Source organism: Ahaetulla prasina, chromosome 4 (genome assembly GCF_028640845.1).
Source record: "Ahaetulla prasina isolate Xishuangbanna chromosome 4, ASM2864084v1, whole genome shotgun sequence".
Lineage (NCBI taxonomy): Eukaryota > Metazoa > Chordata > Lepidosauria > Squamata > Colubridae > Ahaetulla > Ahaetulla prasina.
The window spans coordinates 128899324-128924258 of record NC_080542.1 but is presented as its reverse complement, the minus strand read 5'-3'; the positions used below and the strand labels follow the sequence as shown (position 1 = coordinate 128924258).

Sequence of the window (24935 nt, the reverse complement as noted above, 5' to 3'; positions counted from 1 at the left end):
ATGCTTGGAACTCATTACCTGACTCCATAGTGTCTACTCAAAATCCCAAAATCTTCAAACAAAAACTGTCTACTATTGACCTCACCCCATTCCTAAAAGGACTATAAGGGGCGTGCATAAGAGCACAAAAGTGCCTACCGTTCCTGTTAAGTTCGGGCAATGAAGAGGCAGGAGACGATACAAGTGACAACAGCTCTTTAGTTTATTGTGATCCCAGCAAAACCCCCTCTTTAAATAGTATTTTGGCTGAGGCATCAGCCAATCAGCAACGTGCATTTTCCCGCCCAAATTTCCCTCCTAAAATTCAAATACATTACAGTTCCTGTCCTATTGTTCCTTTCATTATATCAAATTAACATAGCTGTTGCATACTTTTACTTATATATTTATATTTTTCTTTTATGATGTATTGTTTTTTTATCTATGACGATGTTTGTGTATACTGTTGTGACAAATGAAAATTAAAAAAAATGTTTGGTCAAATAAAGAGTTTCATAATTGTAAAAACTGAATAATTTGGGCCTCTGTATCCACTACTGATTGACTACGGCATTTTTAACATACTAATACAATATATTTTAAATCTAGACAGGATTGAAAGGACTCTAATTGTCTGTTTCTTTCTGATAATCTCACTGATTACACCGATTACTAAATTTACAGCATTAAAACAAAATACATAATCAGTTTCACGTTTTCTTAAATTCTTAGTAATTTTTTCTACTTACCAGAAGGTTGTATAAATGTAATTCTTTCTGAACTATGACGACATACATTTTGTATATTATCCAGGGTTGCCTCCAAATCCATAGTCAAAAATTTTTTTTGCTCAGTTAATACTTGCAGCTTATGCTCTGAAAAATTCATATTATTGTACATAAAAACAGTTAAGTTCATAAACTTGATCATTATTATCTAGATTTCAAAATGTTAATTGCATATTGTAAGCATTAGGGATAACACAAAACCTTCATACCCTTTATCAGGCCCAATCTTGGGAGGTGGGGTAGAGAGAGCTGATAGGGAATTAAAGACCCTCCTATGCAAACTCTACCAGGCAACACATTTACTGTGGCCCCAGATTTTACCTACTGCCCTGTTACACTTGAGAACCTGACCCTGACAGGGTATAGACCAGGATGGCTAACCTTTTTGCCATTGTGTGCCAGGAGTGGGGGGGTTGCACGCATGCACACCCACACCCATAATTTTATGCGCCCCACCCCCACACATGTGCATGCTCCCCCTGTTCCCCCCCGCTCCTGGCACATGATGGCATGGTGGGCCTGGTAGACCCGTTTTTCTCTCTCTCCAGGCTCCAGAGCCTTTCTAGGAGCTTGGGGAGGGTGAAAAACCCCCCAGAGGCCCTCCGGAGACCGGAAATGGCCCATTTGTCGACTTCTGGTGGGACTGGAAGGCCCGTTTTTTGCTCTTCCCCAGGCTCCAGAGCCTTTCTAGGAGCTTGGGGCTTCCCTCCGCCCAGAGGCCCTCCGGAGGCTGGAAACGGCCCATTTGCCAACTTCCGGCCCCACCAGAGGGCCCAAAAATCAGCTAGCTGGCTGGCTGGCATGCACATGCGTGGTGGAGCTGAGCTCGCATGTCCACCAATACGGGCCCACATGCCATCTGTGGCACGCGTGTCATAGGTTCGCCATCATAGGTATAGGCATTTCCCTCTTTAGATTGCTGTTCAGGAGATCCCCAGATACTTTGAAAGGCTTAGACCTACATTCCCTTAGCTTAGAAAGGGGTATAGGGTTTATCTTTCCTCTCTAAACAAACCACTTCAAAGGCTGTGGAAGCAGACCATGTTAACACAGATGCTGTCCTAGAAGAAGCCCTCCACCTATTCAAGGCAGGAGTCTGGGTGTGGATTTGATTTTTCACATGGAAATCTCTGATGCAACCTGAGTAGAATCAGCCCTTCTAAATCCTGCTAACCACTCCAGACAGCTGTAGAGATTATGTAAAAAGGCTCCTGGATCCACTCAGAAAATCAGAAGCAATCAACCTCAGCTTCGAACAGAACCCAACATCAAAGTTCCCACCCATTAAACCCAAACCTAGAAACTGACGAGTGAGGCCTAAAGACTAAAGTCTCCCAAATAAGAAAAAGTCTAGGAATACTTAGCTTGGCAAGTTCTAAATACAATTGATTTTTGCTTGGCGGAAGGAAAATCCATTAAGAACATCTTGATAACCTGCCTTATAGGAATTATCAGACAGATTATCTACACACCATGCAGAACTACATTATGTTCAAAAACTTCCACCTCACTACCATGTACTCCACTATTTTCAACTGAAGATCCAGCAAAGACATGAGAGATAAACAATGTTCACACTACATGTTATTACTATAACTAATGCAGCCAAATGTTTTGTAAAGAAAAATGCTCCTCCCCCAAGGAGCTAAACTGCCATAATCTCTCAAATGCAGCCCTGACCTGCAACTACATTGAAGATATTCCTGTCACCTTCCTTCATATAAAACTTCCCCTAGGATGCTTTTTGCTTCAAGCATACTTGTATGTCCCAGCCAACTCCACAGGGGGACCTTGCACCTCAGGCAACTAATCATCCACTTGCCCTCTCTCAGGAAGCAACAAAAGAGGGATCTCCATCTCCAAATGCCAGACTGTGACTTGCACAAAGCCTTATTTAACCAAGTGGAATATATCGTGCTGGCTGTTTCCCTCATAGTTGTCTCCGAGCTAATTCAAAAAATATCAATTGCTTCACCTATGCACTAGCTAAAAGCCTAAATACAATGTCCCAAGTCCTAGAAGCACTGAACTGGGAATTTAGACAAGTTCATGAAGCAATTCTCAAAAACAAAACACCATTGATTGATTATTTACTGCTAAGACACAACCACAATTGCAAGGAATTTTCAGGTATGTACTACTTTAATTTGTCCAAAAATTTGTCCCAGCTCATAGAAGACAACATTAAGGATTTCAAAGAATTAGTTAAAAACATCAGATACAAAACATTCCCATTTGATTAAAAAAGGCTACTTTCATTGACTAAAAGCCCTCTTCCTGGAAGCTATCACCATAATTGCCTTTTTATTGCCTTTCATTGCTCCCTGTGCCTCAGTAACTTGCAAAGCTGTCTTCCTCCTCACAGACCCCCTAACAGAAACCTCAACCAGAAACCTCTTACTATTGGTAAGATAAAATATAGAGGTAAAGATGTATATCAAAAAAATTGATTAAAAAAGCCTTTTTAGAATTTTATACTAAGTTATATGAGAGATTGTATTAAAGATATAGATATAGAAAGATACTTACAGGAGCAAGGTATTCAAGAAATTACAATAGAGCAACGGGAGGAAGTGAATCAACTTATAACTTCAGAAGAAATAATTTTAGCAATTAAACAGCTTAAAATGGGTAAAGCACCAGGAACAGATGGTTTAACAGCTGTTTTTTTATAAAAATTTACAAAATGAGTTGGTGGAACCACTTAAGGAATTGTTTAATAGAATTCAATTTGGAGAAGTACATCCTTCGTGGAGGACAGCTTTTATTTCGCTAATACTGAAGGAAGATCAAGACTGTAATAAACCAGAAAATTATAGGCCAATATCGCTTTTAAATACTGATTATAAGATTTTTGCTAAGATATTAGCAAATAGATTAATGCCAGTTATGAGTCAAATAATTCATAATGATCAATCAGGATTTATTGGGGGAGACAAATAAGAAATAATATGAGACAAATTGTAAACTTATTGGAATATTTAGAAAGAAACAGCCAGGTTCCAGCAGCGCTCTTTTTTCTGGATGCTGAAAAGGCCTTCAATAGATTGAATTGGCAGTTCTTATTTAAACTAATATAGAAAGAATGCAATTTGGAAGTTATTTTATACAAGCTATTAAAGCAATATATCAGTGGCAAACATCACAAATAATAGTTAATGGTAGATTAACAGAATCTTTTAGAATTGAGAAAGGGATGAGACAAGGATGTCCTTTGTCACCATTATTGTTTATTTTGACTTTAGAAGTATTATTAAATAAAATATGTGGCTCAAATCAAATTAAGGGAATAAAAATTAATCATCAAGAATATAGATTAAGAGCGTTTGCAGATGACTTGGTTGTTACCTTATCTCAACCAATATGTTCAGCTGTATATTTAAAGGAGTTAATTGATCAGTGTGGTAAAGTATCTGGTTTTAAAGTGAATCAACAGAAGACAAAGATGATAACTAAAAATATTAATGTACACCAAAAAGTAGATTTAGAAAGAGTAACTGGATATGAAACAGTTAAGAAAGTTAAATATTTAGGCGTATATATTACATCTTTGAATACGAAATTATATAAAAATAATTATGAGGTAATGTGGCAGAAAGTACAGAAAGAAATGGAGAACTGGAAAAAGATACAATTGTCTTTGTTGGGAAGAATAGCAGCCATAAAGATGAATGTTTTGCTTAAGTTTTTATTTTTGTTTCAAATGATACCAATACTTAAAAAGGATGCAAATTTGCAAGAATGGCAAAAAGGGATCAGTAATTTTATTTGGATGGGTAAAAAACCAAGAATAAAGTTAAAAATAATGCAAGATATACATGAAAGAGGGAGTTTAAAAATGCCTAATTTGAAATTGTATTATGAAGCAGTTGTTCTTTCATTAATTAGTGATTGGTTTAACTTAACAGAAGAAAGAATTTTGAATATAGAAGGTTATGAGTTGTTTTTTTTTTTTTTTTTTTAACATTACCCAGCATTTTTTTTTTTTATTCAAAAAGTTTTACAAAAATTTTTTTTCCCCTTTCCCCCCCTCCTCCCCCTTCCCTTCGCAACCCGCCTCCCCCCCCCCGACTTCCCGGAACGAGCACAAGGTATAGTTAAAGTAAAACAAACATATGCTAAAAGGTTTTCGTCCCAACTTAATTATACCCCTACAATCATCAATTCCTAACTTCCCCCAAAAGCTATCAAAAATAATACATCATAATCATTCAAAAACAGTCTGATAACTCTTAGTCTGATATCTACGTTGAATATAGTCAATCCATTTTTTCCATTCCTTTAAGTATCTTTCTTGCGTATTGTCTTTCAAAAAGGCTGATATCTTCGCCATCTCAGCCAAATTGGCAACTTTCAATATCCATTCTTGTATTGTTGGTACTTCTTTTTTCTTCCAATATTGTCCTATTAGTAATCTTGCTGCAGTTATTAGATTTAAAATCAATTTAGCCTCAATTACTGTACAATCCGTAATAATTCCCAACAAGAAAAATTGCGGCAGGAACTTTATCTTCTTTTTCAGAACATTTTGTAAAATCCACCAAATTTTTATCCAAAAGGCCTTTATGACCTTACAAGTCCACCAAATGTGAAAATATGGTTATGAGTTGTTATATGGATGGCATGCTTATTTATTATATGACAAGAAAGCTGATAAGACTTTTAAAAGTAATATAGTCAGAAATGCATTGTTGAGGGTGTGGAAGAAATATCAATATAAATTAGATGGTAAGATACCATTATCGGCAATCCCTAGACATATGATAGAGAATATATATATCAAAAAATGGAGGTGATTACTTATAAAGAACTTCTTTTTATGGAAAAGGGGGAATTACAATTAAAATCTAGAGATAAAATGGGGAAAGAAGGGATAAACTATACATGGTTTCAGTATGGGCAGTTGCAAGCTAGATGGAAAATAGACTAGAAAATGGGTATTAGGCAAAATGAGGATAATTTGGTAAAACAAATTAGAGATCAAGGACAACAGCATATTAAGAGGTTGTATAATGTATTGGTAGAAATAGATTCAGAAACGGAATTAGTTAAGGATTGTATGATAAAATGGGCACAAAATATACAACAACCTATAATGTTGGAAACATGGGGAAAAAATTGAGTGAGGAATGTTAAATTTACACAAGCACAAAGCTTGAGAGAAAAATTTTATAAGATATTTTATAGATGGCATTTGGATCCTAAAAAGTTGGCATGTATGTATTTGAATATGCAAGCTAAATGTTGGAGATGTGATTGTGACGATGCAACTTATTATCATATATGGTGGACTTGTAAAAAAGTTAAAGCATTTTGGATTAAAGTATGGTGGGTTATGCATAATATTTTGAAAAAGAAGATTCAGTTTACTCCACAGTTGTTTCTACTGGAAATTATCACGGGCTGTACGGTGATAGAGACTAAACTGATTTTAAATTTAATAACAGCCACAAGACTTTTGATTGCACAATATTGAAAGAAAGAAGATCTGCCTACAATTGAAGAATGGACACTTAAAGTATCAAATTTGGCAGAGATGGCTAAAATCTCTATGTACTTGAAAGACTATACACAAGAGAAATATGTATCAGAATGGAGAATGTGGATTGATTATATTCAAAATAAGTATCAGACTAAAAAGTACCAAATAGCTTATGAGTGAATTTAGGAATTGTATTATACTAGTTTATATGTTTAATTGGGAGAGGAGTTGATGATACAAAGGGTGAGGAGTGACTATGGATTATGATTTATGTTGTATTTTAATTTATGATTATTAACTTTATACCCTGTACTTGGTTCTGGGAAGTCTCGGGAGGGAGGAGGGGGGGGGAGGGGAAGGGAGGTGGAGGGTGTGGAAGATGAAGGATTATTAATGTACAGGAATGATTGAAGATAGGTAATTAAAAAATAGAAATAATTTGAATAATTTGAAATGAAATTGGGGCTGCTCAGCTGCCATTTCAGAAGGGAATGGAAAGGGAGAGAGGAGTAGAGAGAGTGAAGGAAGAAAGTAGGTAGGCAAAGAGAGAGGTAGAAGAGGGGGAAAGGAGAGGAAGAAGAAAGGGGAAAGAGAGGGGGTTAGAAAGGGGGGAAGAGAGGAGTGGAGAAGGAGGAGAGGAAGTAGAAAAGTGAAAGAGAGGAAGGATGGAGAAAGTAGAAGAAGGTAGAGAAGGGAAGAAGAAAGGTTGTGTTAAGGAAGGAAGTGGTAGTTGAGCAGGCCCGAATAAGTAACAAATGAAAGTTAATGATTAATGTTGAATAAGAGACTGTACATTGAATATGTTGTTGGAAAATGGAAATAAAACTTTTTTTTATAAAAAAAAAAAAGAAACCTCAACCAGATTTCCCTTATGATACTCCAGATAGACGAAAAATACAAGATCTATTCAGATGAGGCATAGGTTGTGCAATATATACTGTATACATACATACATATATTTGTTTTCTGAGGTTTTCACGGGTGTTTGTATGTAGGTCTTTGGTTGTTCGGGTTTTCTCCCGCGTAAAATTGGAAGTGTCTTGGCGACGTTTCGAAGAAGTCTCATTCGTCATCTTCAGGCTTCAGCTTCGTGCTTCTGGGAGCAATGTGAGATCGCAGCTGTTTCTTCCTTTTAACTGCTAGTGGGGGTTTGAACTGATTGGGTGGGAGCTTGGCTGTGCTCTGATTGGCTGGGGGTTTTTTTGTGCTCTGATTGGATGGGGGTGTGTCCTGTTTGGGTGGGGGCTTGGTTGTGCTCAGTTTAGTCTGTGTTGCAGGGGGATTTGAGCTGCTGAGCTGCATAGCTGTTGTTTGGCTTTGTGGTCGTGCTACATCTTCATAGTGGGTGTCAGTCTGCTGCATGTCTGGATTGGAGGGGTTTGAAATGGCTAATGTTGCAGCTGCAGTCTGGCTTCTGGTCCTTGGTCGTGCTTCATGATCAGTGTGGGTTTGGGTCTGCTTTCTGGGTGGATGTGCGGTGGTGACATCCTGTGTGGACCTCGTGAGTGTGGGTCTGGTGTCATTCCTCGTGTTAGGGACTCGTTTGTCAATAAGGGCGGGTTTCCAAATGGCTGGTAGGCGGGAGGTATCATCTCGTTTGTTCATGCTGTGTGGGTGTTTTTCTATCTCAATGCTTCTCTGATAACTAACTAACAATACAAGACTCAACAACTGCCTTGACCTCATCTTCTGCAACAACACAAACTCAATTTATGGACTACAAATAAAAGAACCCTTTTCCAACAGCGACCACAGCATGATAGACTTTTATCTCAATATACACCCTTACATAAATCGTCATAATAATGGTATTCCAAACTACAATTTCAAAAACGCCAACTATGACCTTATAAACTATGACCTCTCATTTCTTCACTGGCAATATCTGTTCTCAACCTGCATCACTGCAGAAGACCACTATAAAGTTTTCCTACTTGAAGTCAATAGAGTCATTAATCTTTACATACCACAAACCACCACCAAAACCAGAAAAAACAAATTACCCATATCAATAAAAAAGCTTCAATCCAAAAAAAAAATCCCTCTGGAGAAGAAACAAAAAGGGCTATGTAGCAAATTTCAAAAACCGCTACAGAAATATATGCGATCAAATAAAAACTGAATGCACCAATTACCACACCAAGCAAGAAGAAGGCCTCTTGCGCACAAATTGCAATTGTGCTTTTTATAATTTTGTGAACAACAAACTTAAAGACTCGAGATCCATCCCACCACTAAAAGATTCTAACGACAAAGAATATAATGATGAAACAGTTAAAGCAAACCTCTTCAACACATTCTTTGGCACAATCTTTGTTAACAGTAATGACTTATACCTGACATTCTCCAATCGTACCAACAATGAGTGCAATGACCCAACGCACATAGATTTCACAGAAGATAATGTTGAAAAAGCTCTTCGCAAACTGAAACCATCCGTATCTATTGGACCAGATGGACTATGTGCACACTTCTTAAAAAAGATTTCCACTAATATAGCAGAACCCCTAAGCATAATTTTTGAAAAAGCTTTCATGACCAGTTCCCTTCCAAAACTTTGGTCACTTGCCATGGTCATCCCTGTCTTCAAAAAAGGAGACCCCAGCCTAGTTGAAAATTACAGACCTGGCTTCCGGTGGTTCCCGTCCTCCCCGGAGGACGTCTGGAATGGTGTCCCGAACTGAGATTCTGTAAAAGCTGGTGAAACAGTGGAGAACAGCTGTTAGCCAGCTTCAAAGCTTTTCTCTGGGTGAAAGAGAATAGCAAAGAGCGGCTGGATAGCAGAAGATTGCCCCAGGGGCTCTGCTTTCTTATTTATTTATTTTATTTATTTTATTTATTTCGATTTTTATACCGCCCTTCTCCCGGAGGACTCAGGGCGGTGTACAGCCAAGTAAAAATTCAATATATAAACATTAAAAAGAAGTTAAAAAGAAATATTATAATGTGGCCGAAATTTTAAAACCATTTATGCAGAGTCTCGGAGGGGTGCCTGCTTAATCCAGCCCTACTCCAGACTCGGCTCGATCCTGCTAATTAGGCAGGACAAGAGGAAGACGCCCACCTCTGCTCCATTGATTCCGTTTTGAATAACTAAAAGCAGACGGGACAAATACAAGTGATCGATTACTGGGGAAGCAAGAAGAGAGCTGACTTCTACTTCTTTTTTAAAAAGGGGAAAACTTTTTCTCACTTTAACTTAGTGAAGGAAGAAATGGCGTCTGAGAGGAAGTGGATTGGAGGCTGATTGTGAGAGAAAGGAAGTTCGTTTTTGTGGATTTTGGCTGAATAGAAGCTCTCCATAGGAGGCAAGGTGAAAGTTTTTATTTTACAACTTTAATTTGAGACTTTTTGAGACGTTGAGATTTTACAATTCTAATTAGAGACTTTACTTAAAATAAAATGGCTTCTAAGCCACCAAAAGCTCCCATGACGAGAAGGGGGTTTGAAACTAACTTAGAAGATATGTTAAAGGAACAGAACAGAGTTTCTGAAGAGCGATTTAAAGAAATTATGAATAATATTCATGGTGTGAAGGATCAACTTAGGGAAGAAATTAAAGAGACTAATAAAAAAATTAGAGAAGATTTATTGATGGTTTTTCAAGGTTTGGCAAAAAATTTGGAAGTAATGGAGGATAAAGTGGAAGTAATTAGTCAAGCAAATCAGTATTTGGATAATAAAGTTGGAGAGCTCCAAAATAAAGTGGATAAAAATGAGGACCATATGGTGGTATTGCAATATAGAGCGTTGGAGAAGGCTTTGAGAATTAGGGGTCTTCAAGACTGAAAGGAAGAAGATCTTAAAAAAGTTATATCAGAAGCCTTAGCTGAAATGTTAGGAATGGACCCTCGAGAAGTTGATTTTCAAATTGATAAGGCATATAGGGTTAATTCTTGGGTAGCGAGGCAGAAAAAGCTCCCAAGAGACATTGTAACTTATTTTTTGACTTCTACAATAAGAAATCAAATTTTGCAAGCTACATACCAAAAGAAATTGCAAATAGCAGAACAGGAGGTGTTGGTTTTGAAAGAAATCCCTGCTAAAATGTTAAAGGATAGAAGGGATTTTAGGTTTTTTACACAAGAGCTTAAGAAGCATCAGATTCAATATAGATGGGAGGTTCCAATTGGCTTAACAGTATTTTTTCAAGGCAGGAGATATCGAATTGATACTGAGTTGAAAGCAAAAGATTTTCTTTTTAATGTATTGAAAGTGGATGTAGAAACAGTGGATAAAAGTCTTCAAGAGAAACAGAGTGGGGAAGCTGAAACTGCACCTGTGATGTCAGTACCTCAAGAAAAACCTCAAGAACAAAGTGACAAGGGGAGCTATTAGGCGTAAGGAGATAGAGGAACGACTTCAAAGACAGGAACGGGATTCTACTACTGAAGCTGTGGGAGGAGTCAAGCCGAAGAGTGAGAGTCTTCAGCTAATTGCTCAGAAGCTTCAAGAGGCCAGTGATGGCAAATAAATTTTTGACATGGAATGTTAATGGTTTAAATTCAGCACAGAAAAAAAGAAAAATATTCCATTATTTGAAACAATTTAAAAATGATGTGATATGTTTGCAAGAGACACATATAAAATTATCAGATCAGAAATATTTGATTAATTCGAAATTAGGTAAACATTTTGTTTCTTCTGCTCCGAATAAGAAAAATGGTATAGTTATATATTTGAAGAAAAATATATCAGCTAAATTAATTGAAACGGACATTCAAGGAAGATATATTGCTATTGAATTGATTTTAGAAGGAAAAAAGACACTTGTGATTGGCATATATGCACCTAATCAACAACAAGAAAAATTTTATAAACTGTTACATGAAAAATTGACTCTTTGGGACTATAAAACATTTATTATATTAGGGGATTGGAATGGTGTAATGGATATTAGAAAAGATAAAAGAACTCTTTCTAAGAAAATTCCTATGCATGCAAAACTGCCTAAATCTTTTTTTGATTTGATGCAAGATTTTGAGTTGAAAGATATATGGAGAAGGCAGAATTTTGATGATAGAGATTATACTTATTTTTTGGATAGGCATCAATCTTTTTCACGTATTGATTTTATATTAATTACCAATGACTTGCTTTCTAGGGTTAGGAAAACAAAGATATTTCCAAGGTGTTTAACTGATCATAGTCCGGTATGGATGGAGTTGCAATATGAAGGTGGAAGAAGATCATGGAGAATAAATGAAAATTTGTTTAGATATGAGGATAATGTAAATCAATGTAAAAAACAAATGAAAATTTTTTTGATTATAATTTGGGTAAGGGAACTTCGATAGAAATGGACGCTAGCAAGGCCTTTATGAGAGGAAATTTGATATATATTAATAGTAGACAGAGGAGAAAATTACAAAAACAGCGTAGGGATTTAGAAGAGGAAATTCAGAGGAAACAACAATTATTGGTATATAATCCACATGATTTAAAAACTACTGAGGCGATAAAGATATTACAGAGTCAATTTAATATGTTAATGGCAGATCAGGTGGCAACCAATATACAATATGCTAAACATAATACTTTTTGTAATGCCAATAAATCAGGGAGGTGGTTGGCTTATATGTTAAGGAAAAGAAAGAAAGCACGTACTATTGAAAGAATTGAATACAAGGGTAAAGTGCAATTTCAACAGGATAAAATTAAAAAAGCTTTCTTGGAATATTATACAAATTTATATGCCAGAGATACAATATTGAATATGGATATTGATAAATATTTGAAAGAATATAAGGTTAAAGGTTTAACTAATGAACAAAGGGAAGAGTTGAATCGGCCTATAACTTCTGAGGAAATTATTTGGGTAATAAAGCAATTAAAAATAGGGAAATCCCCGGGCACAGATGGACTTACAGCAATATATTATAAAAAGTTACAGGATGAGATAGTTGGTCCACTTATTTATTTATTTATTTATTTATTAGATTTTTATACCGCCCTTCTCCCGAAGGACTCAGGGCGGTGTACAGGCAAAAGTAAAACAGGTAATACAATGTACAATTTAAAATGCAAATTAAAAACTTATTTTAAAACTAGCCTAAAAAGTTAAAATATATAAAAAACTAAAACCCCATTTAAAATTAATTAATAGAGAAATTTAAAATTGATAAAATTCAATTCAAGCCAGCCCCGCGCGAATGAAAAGATGTGTCTTCAGTTCGCGACGGAATGTCCGAAGGTCAGGTATTTGGCGTAAACCCGGGGGAAGCTCGTTCCAGAGTGTGGGAGCCCCCACAGAGAAGGCCCTTCCCCTGGGGGCCGCCAGCCGACATTGTTTGGCGGAAGGCACCCTGAGAAGTCCCTCTCTATGAGAGCATACGGGTCGGTGGGAGGCATGTGGTAACAGCAGGCGGTCCCATAAGTACCCAGGCCCTAAGCCATGGAGCGCTTTAAAGGTCGTAACCAAAACCTTAAAGTGCATTCGAAAGGCCACAGGTAGCCAGTGCAGTTATGGAGTTATTTAATCAGATACTGATGGGAGGAGGAGTGCCACCATCATGGAGGACTACTTTTATTTCATTGATACCAAAAGAGGATCAGGATTGTACTAAGCCTGGGAATTATAGACCGATTTCACTCTTGAATAATGATTATAAGATTTTTGCGAAAATAATGGCAAATAGGTTAATGGAAATTGTACAACAAAGGATTCACACTGACCAGTCTGGTTTTATAAAAGGGAGACAAATGAGGAATAACGTTAGGCAGATAGTGAATTTATTGGAATTTTTGGAAAAGAAAAATCAGATTCCGGCAGCGTTTATATTCTTGGATGCAGAGAAAGCTTTTGATTGTTTGCATTGGGAATTTTTATTTAAATTAACAGACAAAATGCAATTTGGAAATGGTTTTATACGAATACTTAGGGCAATTTATGGAGAGCAAACAGCTCAGATAATAATTAATGGTAGTTTGACAGATAGTTTTAAAATTGCGAAAGGAACAAGGCGGGGGTGTCCTTTATCACCTTTATTGTTTATTTTGTCTTTGGAACCTTTATTGGATAAGATAAGAGAGTTAAGGGAGATAGAGGGTATTAGAATTAGAAGACATGAATACAAAGTCAGAGCATTTGCAGATGATTTGGTTGTTATGTTGACTCAGCCTATAAATTTGAGTGTATATTTGTTGGAAGTAATTAATCAATATGGAAGGGTCTCAGGGTTTAAAGTGAATCAAAATAAAACAAAAGTGTTAACCAAAAATATGATTAAGAACCAGAAAGAAAAACTAGAGGAAATAACAGGATTTGAAATTGTAAAAAAGGTTAAATATTTAGGATTCTTTCTTACTTCATCAAATGTAAAATTGTATAAGAATAATTATGATGTGTTATGGAAAAAAATTCAGAAGGAAATGAATACTTGGAAAAAATTACAATTATCTTTGTTGGGAGAATAGCAGCTATAAAAATGAATGTTTTGCCTAAATTCTTTTTCTTGTTTCAGATGATACCAATAATTAAGAAAGATAAAAATTTGGAAGAATGGCAGATTGAAATTAATAAATTTATATGGGAAGGGAAAAAAGTGAGAGTCAAAATGAAAATAATGCAAGATACACGGGAAAGAGGAGGACTAAAAATGCCTAATTTAAAACTGTATTACGAAGCAGTTGTTCTTTCGGTAATAAATGATTGGTTTAATTTGACGGAGGAAAGGATTTTGAATATAGAAGGTTATGATTTATTATATGGTTGGCATGCATATTTATTGTATGATAAGAAAGTAGATAAAGCTTTTAAGAATCATGTGTTGAGAATTTCTCTTCTGCGTGTTTGGAAAAAATATTATTATAAGTTAAATTATAAAATTCCTATATGGGCAAGTACTCGGCACGCAGTAGAGAATATAAATATAGAACAGGAACAAGAAATGATTACTTATAAAGATCTTTTATACAATGAGAGGGGAAATTTACAACTAAAATCTTTGGATACATTAAAAGAAGAAGGGAGGAATTATACTTGGTTTCAATATGGACAGTTAAAGGCTAGATGGAAAGAAGATCAGAAAATTGGTATTATTCAAAATGAAGAAAATTTGGTTAAACAAATTAGAAATCAAACCCGGGGCATATAAAGAGATTGTATACTGTGTTGATAGAAATAGATTCTGAAAGAGATTTAATAAAGGATTGTATGATAAAATGGGCATAGAATATTCAAGAACCAATAATGTTGGAAACATGGGAAAAAATTTGGGTTAGAAATGTTAAATTTACGCAAGCGCAGAATTTAAGGGAAAATTTTTATAAGATGTTTTATAGATGGCATTTAGATCCTAAGGAATTATCATGTATGTATCCAGATATGCAAGCGAAATGTTAGAGATGTAATTGTGATGATGCTACATATTTTCATGTATGGTGGACTTGTAAGAAAATTAAGTCTTTCTGGATAAGAATCTGGTGGATTATGCAGAATGTTCTGAAGAAGAAGATAAAGTTCCTACCGCAATTTTTTCTTTTGGGAATAACAACGGACTGTACAGTGATTGAGACTAAGTTGATTTTGAACTTAATAACAGCAGCAAGACCGTTGATTGAACAATATTGGAAGAAAAAAGAATTACCCACAATAGAAGAATGGATATTGAAAGTTTCCAATTTGGCTGAGATGGCTAAAATCTCAGCCTTCTTGAAAGACAGTACTCAAGAAAAATATTTAAATGAATGGAAGAACTGGATTGACTATATTCAAAATAGATATCAGATTAAGAAATTTCGGATTGCCTTTGAATGAAGGATGTTGTTTTTGATTTTAATGGAAGAAGTCAGGTTATGTGAGAGAGAAGGATTATAATTGTGTTAGATTTTAAAAATTTAATGTATGACTGTTTGTTTAATGAACTATACCTTGTGTTTGCTCCGGGAAATCTGGGGGGGAGGGGGGTTTTGGAGGGAGGGGGGAAGGGGGGGAGGGGGGGAAATTTAATTGTTGTTGTAAAACTTTTTCAATTAAAAAAAAAAAGGAAAATTACAGACCTATCTCTCTTTGCTGTGTCACCTGCAAAGTAATGGAATCTATCATCAGCCAATCCATTACCCTCCATCTAGAAACAAACAACCTACTCTCTAATAAACAATTGGGTTTCAGAAAAAAATTATCATGTAATTTACAACTTCTTCACTGCAAAAACATATGGACTACAAATCTTGATCAGGGCAAAGCAATAAATGCAATCTACATAGATTCTGTAAAGCTTTTGACTCAGTAGTACACGATAAACTTCTCCTAAAACTAAAATCCTACGGCATCTCAGAACCCCTCCACAAATGCTTTTCTATCAAACAGAAAACAAGTGGTCAAAATGGGCAATGCTCTAACAAATCCTGTTCCTGTTAAAAGTGGCGTTCCCCAAGGCAGCATTCTTGGACCAACACTCTTCATATTATACATTAATGATCTCTGTGACCATATTACAAGTAATTGTGTTATCTTTGCTGACTATATCAAACTATTTAACACATCAACAATACAACTATCCTCCAAAAGGACCTTGACTTTTTATCTGAATGGTCTAAAACTTGGCAACTCCAAATCTCAACCAGCAAATGCTCAGTCTTACATATTGGAAAAAAGAACCTAAACACTAAGCAGAAGCTTGATGGACATTACCTTACTGATGACCCCCACCCTGTTAAAGATCTTGGAGTTTTCATATCAAATGATCTGAGTCCCAAAGCCCACTGTAACTACATAGCAAAAAAGGCCTTAAAAGTTGTAAACCTAATCTTGTGTAGCTTCTTCTCCAAAAACACTACACTACTAACCAGAGCATATAAAACATTTGCTAGACCAATTCTTGAATATAGCTCGACTGTTTGGAACCCATCCCACATTTCTGACATCAATACAATTGAACGTGTCCAGAAATATTTTACAAGAAGAGTATTCCACTCCTCCAAATACAACAAAATACCTTATGCCACCAGACTTGAAATCCTGGGTTTAGAAAATTTAGAACTTCGCCTCCTTCGACATGACCTGAGTTTAACTCATAGAATCATCTATTACAATGTCCTTCCTGTCAAAGACTACTTCAGCTTCAATTGCAACAATACACAAGCACACAATAGATTTAAGCTTAATGTTAACCGCTCCAATCGTGATTGCAGAAAATATGACTTCAGTAACAGAATTGTTAATGCTTGGAATACACTACCTGACTCTGTGGTCTCTTTCCAAAATCCCCAAAGCTTCAACCAAAAACTATCTACCATTGACCTCACCCCATTCCTAAGAGGTCCGTAAGGGGCGTGCATAAGAGCACAAACGTGCCTACTGTTCCTGTCCTATTGTTTCCTTTTGTTATATCCAATTAATATAGTTATTACATACTCATATATATGTTTATATATTGTATAATTATTTCATGCTTATGCTTATATATACTGTGTGAATAAATAAATAAATAAATAAATAAATAAATAAATAAATAAATAAATAAATAAATAAATAAATAAAAACTCTTTCTGGCAGCCATTCTCAGCAACAGAAAGAGCAGACACTAAAGAATACATCAAAATATCTAATACTGCCATCCAGTGGTGTCTTCTAAAATTGGAAGCATTACTTTTTAATTCTAGCTTCATATGACCACAACGAACATACCATTGATGCTACCTAGTTGGGTGGCCTCAAGCCCGTGAATTTCATGTAGCTCTTTCTGATTAGATTCTAGTGCTTCCAGTAACTGCTGCTTCTTCTCAGACAGTTCATACAACTCATGTACCTCCTTTTCTGAAATTAGAAACTTTATAAACAACCCCTTCAGTAATATTTTTAAGATGCTTACTTTTGCTTTGACCACACATACACACACACACACACACACACACACAAACACACACACACACACACACACACACACACACACACACACACAGATATATTATATATATATATATATATAAACAATCTTTGATAGTGCCAAAAGTGAATATCTAAGAGACATCTAGGGTACAGATACTTAATCTGAATATTTCAGAAGACAAATTGATATCATAAGTATTTTTTCACATATCACCAGAAGTCTTATATGCAGAACATTTTCTTTTTGATTATTGGAGACTATGGAATGGAACACCAATCAATAGAAGCACATTTATTTCAGAATCAGAAAATGAAAATGTAAAAATGGGCAGAGATGGAATTTTTTTATATTGGATAATGCAAATAAGTTGATCCATAAAGAAAGCTGAACATTTATGTTTCCTAAAGAAGCACAGAAAATTCAAATATTTTAAGGTGAGTTTTGAATTCAAAATATGAATAAAAACATATCTAAATTATTTATAATTATTTGCACAGCATTTCACCAGAGCCAAATGGTATCAAAAAGAATGACCGTTATGAAAGAAAGGATTTGTCAGATTAAATAGCTTAATATGCTAAAAACCAAAAAGAGGTTCCATAAGGTCCAGCACTGACACAAGTTCTGCTTAAAATACTCATAAATATAAATGACAGTGAATTTTTAAAAAAAATTTAATAATTTAAAAAATAATGATGTATGTATCCTGGAATTGTCAAATGTATTTAAATAGAAAGATGGAATGGAAAGAACTCCAACTGTCCTCACTCTTATAGTTCACTGATTCCATTGATTACTAGATTTAAAATATGAAAACAATATATGTAATCATTGCTACTTTTTCTAAAATTCTTAGTAATATATTTTATTTACCAGAAGGTGGTATAAATGTACTGATTTCTGTAGTCTGACGACATATATTTTGAATACCATCTAGAGTTGCTTCAAGTTCTGTGGTCACCTGTTTTCTTTGCTCAGTTAACTCCTGCAGCTTATGTGCTAAAAAAATCAGTAATTATGAATATGTATAAAAACAATTAAGATCATTATTATCTAGATTTCAAAAACATAGTAATTAGTTTGTATCTAATATTTCTGGTATCACTTCCCAAGTGGAATGAATCCTTTCTCCCCAAAACCTCCATCCACTCACAAATGATTAAATGGTGCAATATTTCATACATCTCAAAATGAATATTAAAATTTTAAAAGGTTTTGGAAGGATATTGCTTCTGCCCATAATCTCAGGATTATAATCCAACCTGATTATGGGATCATAATGCTTTTATGCTGAGAATGCCAGTAGAATTGATATGTTCCTATGCATCTCTCCCCTTACCTTAAAATAATACATACGTTAGAAATAAAGCTGCAAAATTCAGATTTGAATTCTGATGAAAAATTCCCTGATCCAAACTCCAATTTCTCTAATGACAATATAATCACTATTTTGCAGTTGAAAACGTTTCCTGATAAAGCATTAAACCCATCTTTGATTAAATATATGATTCCATAGCTCAAATACCAGTGATATTGCTGGGTTGAATAGCTGCAAGTTCCTGAACTTCTTCTAGCTCTCTCCAGTTAGACTCCAATGTGTCAAGTAACTGTCCCTTCTTTTCAGATAGTTTGTGTAAATCATACAATTCTTTTTCTGAAAAGAGAAATTTTATTAATATAATTTTGAATATTATTTTATTTCTCACTTAAACTGCTTACAAAAAGAAAGAAAACTCCTTGACTATGTTTATATGAACATAAGAAGTCCATTTTAAGATGAACATGCTTAATTTGAGTATCTAAGGCACTTAGGGTGCAAAAATGGCTTGACTATTTGCTTCTTTACTTACCAGAAGGTTGTATAAATGTAGTTCTTTCTGCAGGTCGATGACATATATCTTGTATGCCATCTAATGTTGCTTCCAGTTCTATGGTCAAATGGCTTCTTTGCTCACTTAATTCCTGTAACCTATGCTCTATAAAAAATCCATAATAAAATATTACTTAACATAAAAATAGTTACAATATGTTGCACATAATCATTTTTAATATTGTCTCCGTTTTAGCATGTTTCTAGAATTTCTGATGTCACTTCCAACTGGAATAAATTCACATCTCCCCCATTCAAAAGATTAAAGAAAGCATTTCCTATACTACAGAAGGGATACTAACATTATTAAATGGTTTTGGCAGGATAGGGTTTCTGCCTATATTCTCAGGAATGTAACTCACTTTATTACAGGATTTTAATACTGGTGTGCTAAGAATGCCATATATATATATATATATGTATTTAAATATTTAAAAAACCACAGCACACATACCATTGTCACTGCAAGTCTGGGCAGCTGCAAGTTCTTGAATTTCTTGTAGCGCTTTCTGATTAGATTCCAGTGATTCCAGTAACTGTTGCTTCAGTTCGGATAGTTCATGCAATTCTTCTAATTCCTCTTCTGCAAATAGCAGAACTGGCCTTAATAAGAAGTACTAGGACATTTATTTTAAGATTATGACCTGACTGCAATGACCTTCAGACTTACTGTAATTGTTTCACCCTACCCCTTCTTTCCCTCCAAACAAGCAGGAAAGAAATTTTTTACTTCTCAGATTTATATTTTGCAAAACTGTTCACACAAGTTTTTTTCCAGCTTTCTTCTCATTGAACTGAAGCTGAAATGTAAATTAAAATATTTTGTTGGAACTAGGCAAGATTGAAATGAAAAGTTAAAAAAGAAATAATATAGGGCAAAGGAAAACAAAGGAAAAAGATAAATGTTTTCCTGTCCAGTCTGACTCTAGGGCATGGTGCTCATTTCTATTTTTTAGCCAAGGGAGCAGGGGTGAAATCCATCAGGTTCTGGCAGGTTCTGGAGAACCAGTATGAAATTTTGAGTAGTTTGGAGGACTGGCAAATACTATCTATGGCTGGCCCCAGAGTGTGGGAATGGAGATTTTGCAATATCCTTCCTCCAGGAATGGGGATTTTGCCGTATCCTTCTCTTAGACTGAGGTGAGAATGGAGATTTTGCAGTATCCTTCCCCTGGAGTAGGGTGAGAATGGAGATTTTGCAGTAGCCATCCCCTGCCATGACCACCAAGCCACGCCCACAGAATCAGTAGTAAAAAAATTTGGATTTCTCCACTGCAAGGGAGCTAGTATTATCAAAAACTCATTTTCTATGATCACGTGGCTAGCATGCTTATAAGCTAAAGGTGTTACCTTCCCACCAAAATGGTATCTATTAATCTACTCACATTTGCATGCTTTCAAAGTGCTAGGGGAGCAGAAGCTAGGGCAGGAACGAGAGCTCACTCCATTGCATGGTGCTTGGGTCTCAAACCCAGGCTGCCAGTTTGACTAGCTCAGTGTCTTTAACTGCTGAGCCATCGCATTCAACAGTTAAGGATTGATTGATTGAATGAATGAATGATTGATTTATTGTATAGTTAAAAAAATAGTAATTGAACCTTGCTCTTAGAGGAAGATTAGCTTATAACCTGATCTATCAGTAAGCAGAGATTGCCTAAAGTATCAGAATGATCATCTACCAAAGTAAAGTTCATCTATCAAAGTAAACAGCCCTGCTTATATTTTTTTATTGAGGGACTATCCCAAAAGATAACAGAATAACATAGTTGGATGGGACTGTGGATGTCTTATTGTCCAACCCCTGCTCAAGCAGGAAACCTTATATCATTTCAGACAAATGGTTGTTCAATCTCTGCATTTGTATGGTGGAAAAGTAAGATATCTAATACCACCATATTTTTTATGAAAAAATATTTTTGTTACAATGAATCCCTTTTTAAATTGTAAATATTACTTGTAGTTTACAGACTGTATGGAAATTTAAAAATGGTTCACTAGAATGCCAATATTTATTTGACTTGATAGTTATGGTTGTTGTTTTCAAAGATGGCAATCAAATAGTAAAATAAAAATGTCACTACAGCAAAATTATTTCCAGTTAGGTAAATAAAATAATATAACTATATTTTTTAAAGACCAGGTTTTTAACAAAAAAATAATTGTATCTATCCAAAGATTTAAGATCGTAAAATATAATTCCAAGAAATAGAATTGAGCATCAAAGCAACCCAAAAGTATGCAGGGTCTTAAAATCTAGTTGATTTAATTTGACATTTAAATCAACTAAAGAACAACAAAGAATGTTTTTTCTGCACCAACTCAGAAAGCTCAAACTGCCCAAGGAGCTGCTGATATAGTTCTACAGAAGAATTATTGAGTCTGTCATCTGCACCTCTATAACTGTCTGATTTGGTTCTGCACCCAACAAGACAGACACAGACTTCAGAGGATAATTAGAAATGCAGAAAAAACAATTGCTACCAAGCTGCCTTCCATTGAGGACCTGTATACTGCACGAGTCAAAAAGAGGATTGTGAAAATATTTACAGACCCCTCACATCCTGGCTATAGAGCAGGGGTAATCAACCTTTTTATACTTACCGCCCACTTTTGTATCTCTGTTAGTAGTACATTTTTCTAACCGCCCAACGGTTCCACAGTAATGTGCTGTATATTGTCGTCTGCGCATGCCTCTTGCACATCGTGGATTGGGGTTGGGGGGGCGCCGACTACCAGCTCTGCTTGCCTGTTACAGCTGGGTGGTATGGGGGGAGATGCGCGAGCTATTCTGGAATGAGGCTCTTCTGTTTGCGGTCGCACTATAGTGCCATTTAGTTTCACTTACATAACATGGACTAAATTTATGCACGGACGATACAAATAGTATATTTTCAGAAATTTAAATTGTCACAGGGAATTTTATGAAAACTAATGAAAATGTTTTTAAATAATGCTATGAAAATTTTTTAAAAAGTCAATTAAATTAAAAAAAAAAGAAAGTGCTTCAGTATAGGAGAAAACTCCTACCACCCACCATGAAAGCTGGAATGCCCACTAGTGGATGGAAGGGACCAGGCTGACTACCACTGCTATAGAGGACTGTACACCAGAACAACTAGACGCAAGAACAGTTTTTTTCCCGAATGCCATCACTCTGCTAAACAAATAATTCCCTCAGCACTGTCAAAACTATTGACTAAATCTGCACTATTATTAATCTTCTCATCATTCCCATCACCCATCTCCAAAATTACTTATGACTGTAACTTTGTTACTTGTATCCTTACAATTTATATTGATATTGTTTCCTGATTGCTTATTTGTAACCCATGACTATCATTAAGTGTTGTATCATTAAGTGTTAAATTTGTACCCTATGACTATCATTAAGTATTGTACCTTGATGAACCTATCTTTTCTTTTATGTACACTGCGAGCATATGCACCAAGACAAATTCCTTGTGTGTCCAATCACACTTGGCCAATAAAAAAAAAATTAGTATTCCCTTAACACTAATTCAATTATATGAAGGGTTTTGGTTTAATAATACCAAGAAAAGTGAGGTGGCACTGAAATGCACTAAGAGCAAACTGTGATAACTGAAGTAGAATAAGTACATTCTAAATCAGAACAATAACTAATTATAATAATCTTAGGATCTGTTCATATAGCACATTCAAAATGTAAAAAAAAATATTTTCAAGAGAAGAGGGCAATTGCTTTGGTTAAATGTGCAGAAGTTGCTATTCCAAAATATCCAAAGTATCATCATTCCAAAGATGGCATAAACTTCTGTTGTATAGTTGAGTGGTATGACAATTTCAATTTCATAACTCCAAAGATTGGGCTTTCTTAATAAGAAAATGGTAAATTAGTTGCATATATTTATTTCCCTGAATATATGACTTTTTGATTATACAGTTTTAAAGCATGGGTGAAATCTAAAAATTTTCCTTACCAGTTCTGTGGCCATGGCTTAATTGGTGAGCGTGGCTTGGGGGGTCAGATGACTGGGTGGGCATGGCCAATAACAATAAATAATAAAAATAATAAAGTATACAAAACAGTAAGAGGTACCAAAAACCAACTTTCACACTTTACAAACACACAACACAACACAATACAACTGACTCACACACAATGTAAAAGCAGCTGCATCTCACCCAAAATGGCCCCTGCAACTAGCAGGAACCTCACACAGCCACAAAAAGCTCAAAAACCAACTTTCACACTTTATATACACACAACACAATTCACACACACACACACACACACACACACACACACACACACACACACAAAATGTCACATACAGCTTTATGAGATTTTGTATATTTGTGTAGTTAGAGTGAAACACTACAGAAACACACCAAATCTCAGAAAGCTGCACAAATATTTTATTTTATTATTTTATTTAATTTATATTTTTTAGATCAGGGGTCTCCAACCTTAGTAACTTTAAGGTCTGTGGATTTCAACTCCCAGAGATCCTCGGCCAGCAATGGCAGATTGAATTGCTCACTTTGGAGATGGATTGCAGGCAGGCAGATTCAGTTGCTAGCTGATGCAACTGATTGCAGCAGCCGAAGCAAAACAAAGCTAAGCGAGCCTGAAAGAAGCAGCAATAAGACAAGTGGGGACAGGCGATTGGGTGGGCATGGGCGGGGGCTGTTGTAAGAGGTTGTAAAAGAATGATTTTAAAAGCCTGTGATGATCAGGCAACTCAGCTGGGATCGCCAGAGGAAAAAAAGATTTTAAAAGGCTCCTCTGACGATCCCAGCTGAAGTTGCCTGATCGCCAGAAACTCTTAAAAGGATTGTTTTAACAACCTCTTCGGCCAAAAATCTTGTAGAAAATATGTTTTTAAAGGTTCTGGTGATCAGGCAACTCAGCTGGGATCGCCAGAGAAGCCTTTTAAAAGCTTTTTTTTTACAACCTCTTCAGCTGAAGAGGTTGTTAAAAAAAAGAGTTTAAGGTGTTCTGACAATCCCAACTGTGCCACGCGATCATCAAAGGTTTTTTTCTTACTTTTGAAAGCATTTTGTCAGCTGAAGAAAAAATGCTTTTAAAAGTTAAAAAAAAAAAAAACCTCTGATGATGGCGTGGCTCAGCAGGGGCAAGGGCTGGGATTTTTGCTACTGTTTCTCTGAATCACCCACCATCACTGGATTGGACTGGATCACCATCAGGTGATCCAGTCCAAACCAGGAGCATTTCACCCCTGTTTTAAAGGTATATTTGTGAATTTTTCATTGTTCTCAGCAAGAGATCTGATGGCAATAGCTCTTTCTGTACATCTGATACACTCACCTTTAAGTCTGCTTTCAATTGTGAGTCCTGGAGCGTGAGACCATGCCCTTTCGATATTCTGCAAATTATGCTCTAAATGCTCAGCCACTTCATTTCTTAATTCAGTTAATTCTTTTATTTTTAAATCTGTGAAAACAGATATTTTCTTCTACATTTTGCATTCATTGTGTTGGAAAATATTAATTTTGAACTAAATAGAATTGTTATGCATTCAACAATTTATTTTTAAAAATACATTACCTGAATACCATGTAATAAAGATACAGGTAGTCCTTAATTAAAAACTTTAATTGGCACTGGCAACTCTGCCACTAAGTGAAGCAGTTGCTATGTGGAAAATCACATGATCACAACTGTGCTCTCTGGCTGGAAAGAGACAAGGCTACCTCAGTTCCACAGCTTCAGTTTTTCTTTGCATCCTAACCATTCCTCACCCTTTAGAATGCTTAAGTGACAGCTTCTTGTTTTGTACCAGTGGTGGGTTGCTATCGGTTTGCCCCAGATCGGGTGAACTGGTAGCAGCAGCAGGAGGCTCCACCCACCCACCCGGATGCTTCTGTGCATGTGCAGAAACTTCTACACATACGCAGAAGCATTGTACGCACCTGATAGTGACGGGTTTTGAAACTCACTACTGTTTTGTATACATAAAAAGCAATGCAATCACGCTGCT

General features: G+C 35.7%; 1 protein-coding gene across 1 annotated transcript in view; it reads right to left on the bottom strand.

Moving 5' to 3' along the window:
• Window positions 1-24935, bottom strand: part of CCDC7 (coiled-coil domain containing 7) — a 250176-nt gene that overhangs the window by 115300 nt on the left and 109941 nt on the right. Inside the window, exons 28-35 of the mRNA XM_058179731.1 lie at window positions 24263-24388; window positions 19406-19534; window positions 18932-19057; window positions 18607-18735; window positions 17955-18080; window positions 16880-17008; window positions 8875-8946; window positions 729-854 (exon numbers count right to left, since the gene is read on the bottom strand). Coding sequence (XP_058035714.1) covers window positions 729-854; window positions 8875-8946; window positions 16880-17008; window positions 17955-18080; window positions 18607-18735; window positions 18932-19057; window positions 19406-19534; window positions 24263-24388 — 963 coding nt within the window. The remainder of the gene's footprint in view (window positions 1-728; window positions 855-8874; window positions 8947-16879; window positions 17009-17954; window positions 18081-18606; window positions 18736-18931; window positions 19058-19405; window positions 19535-24262; window positions 24389-24935) is intronic.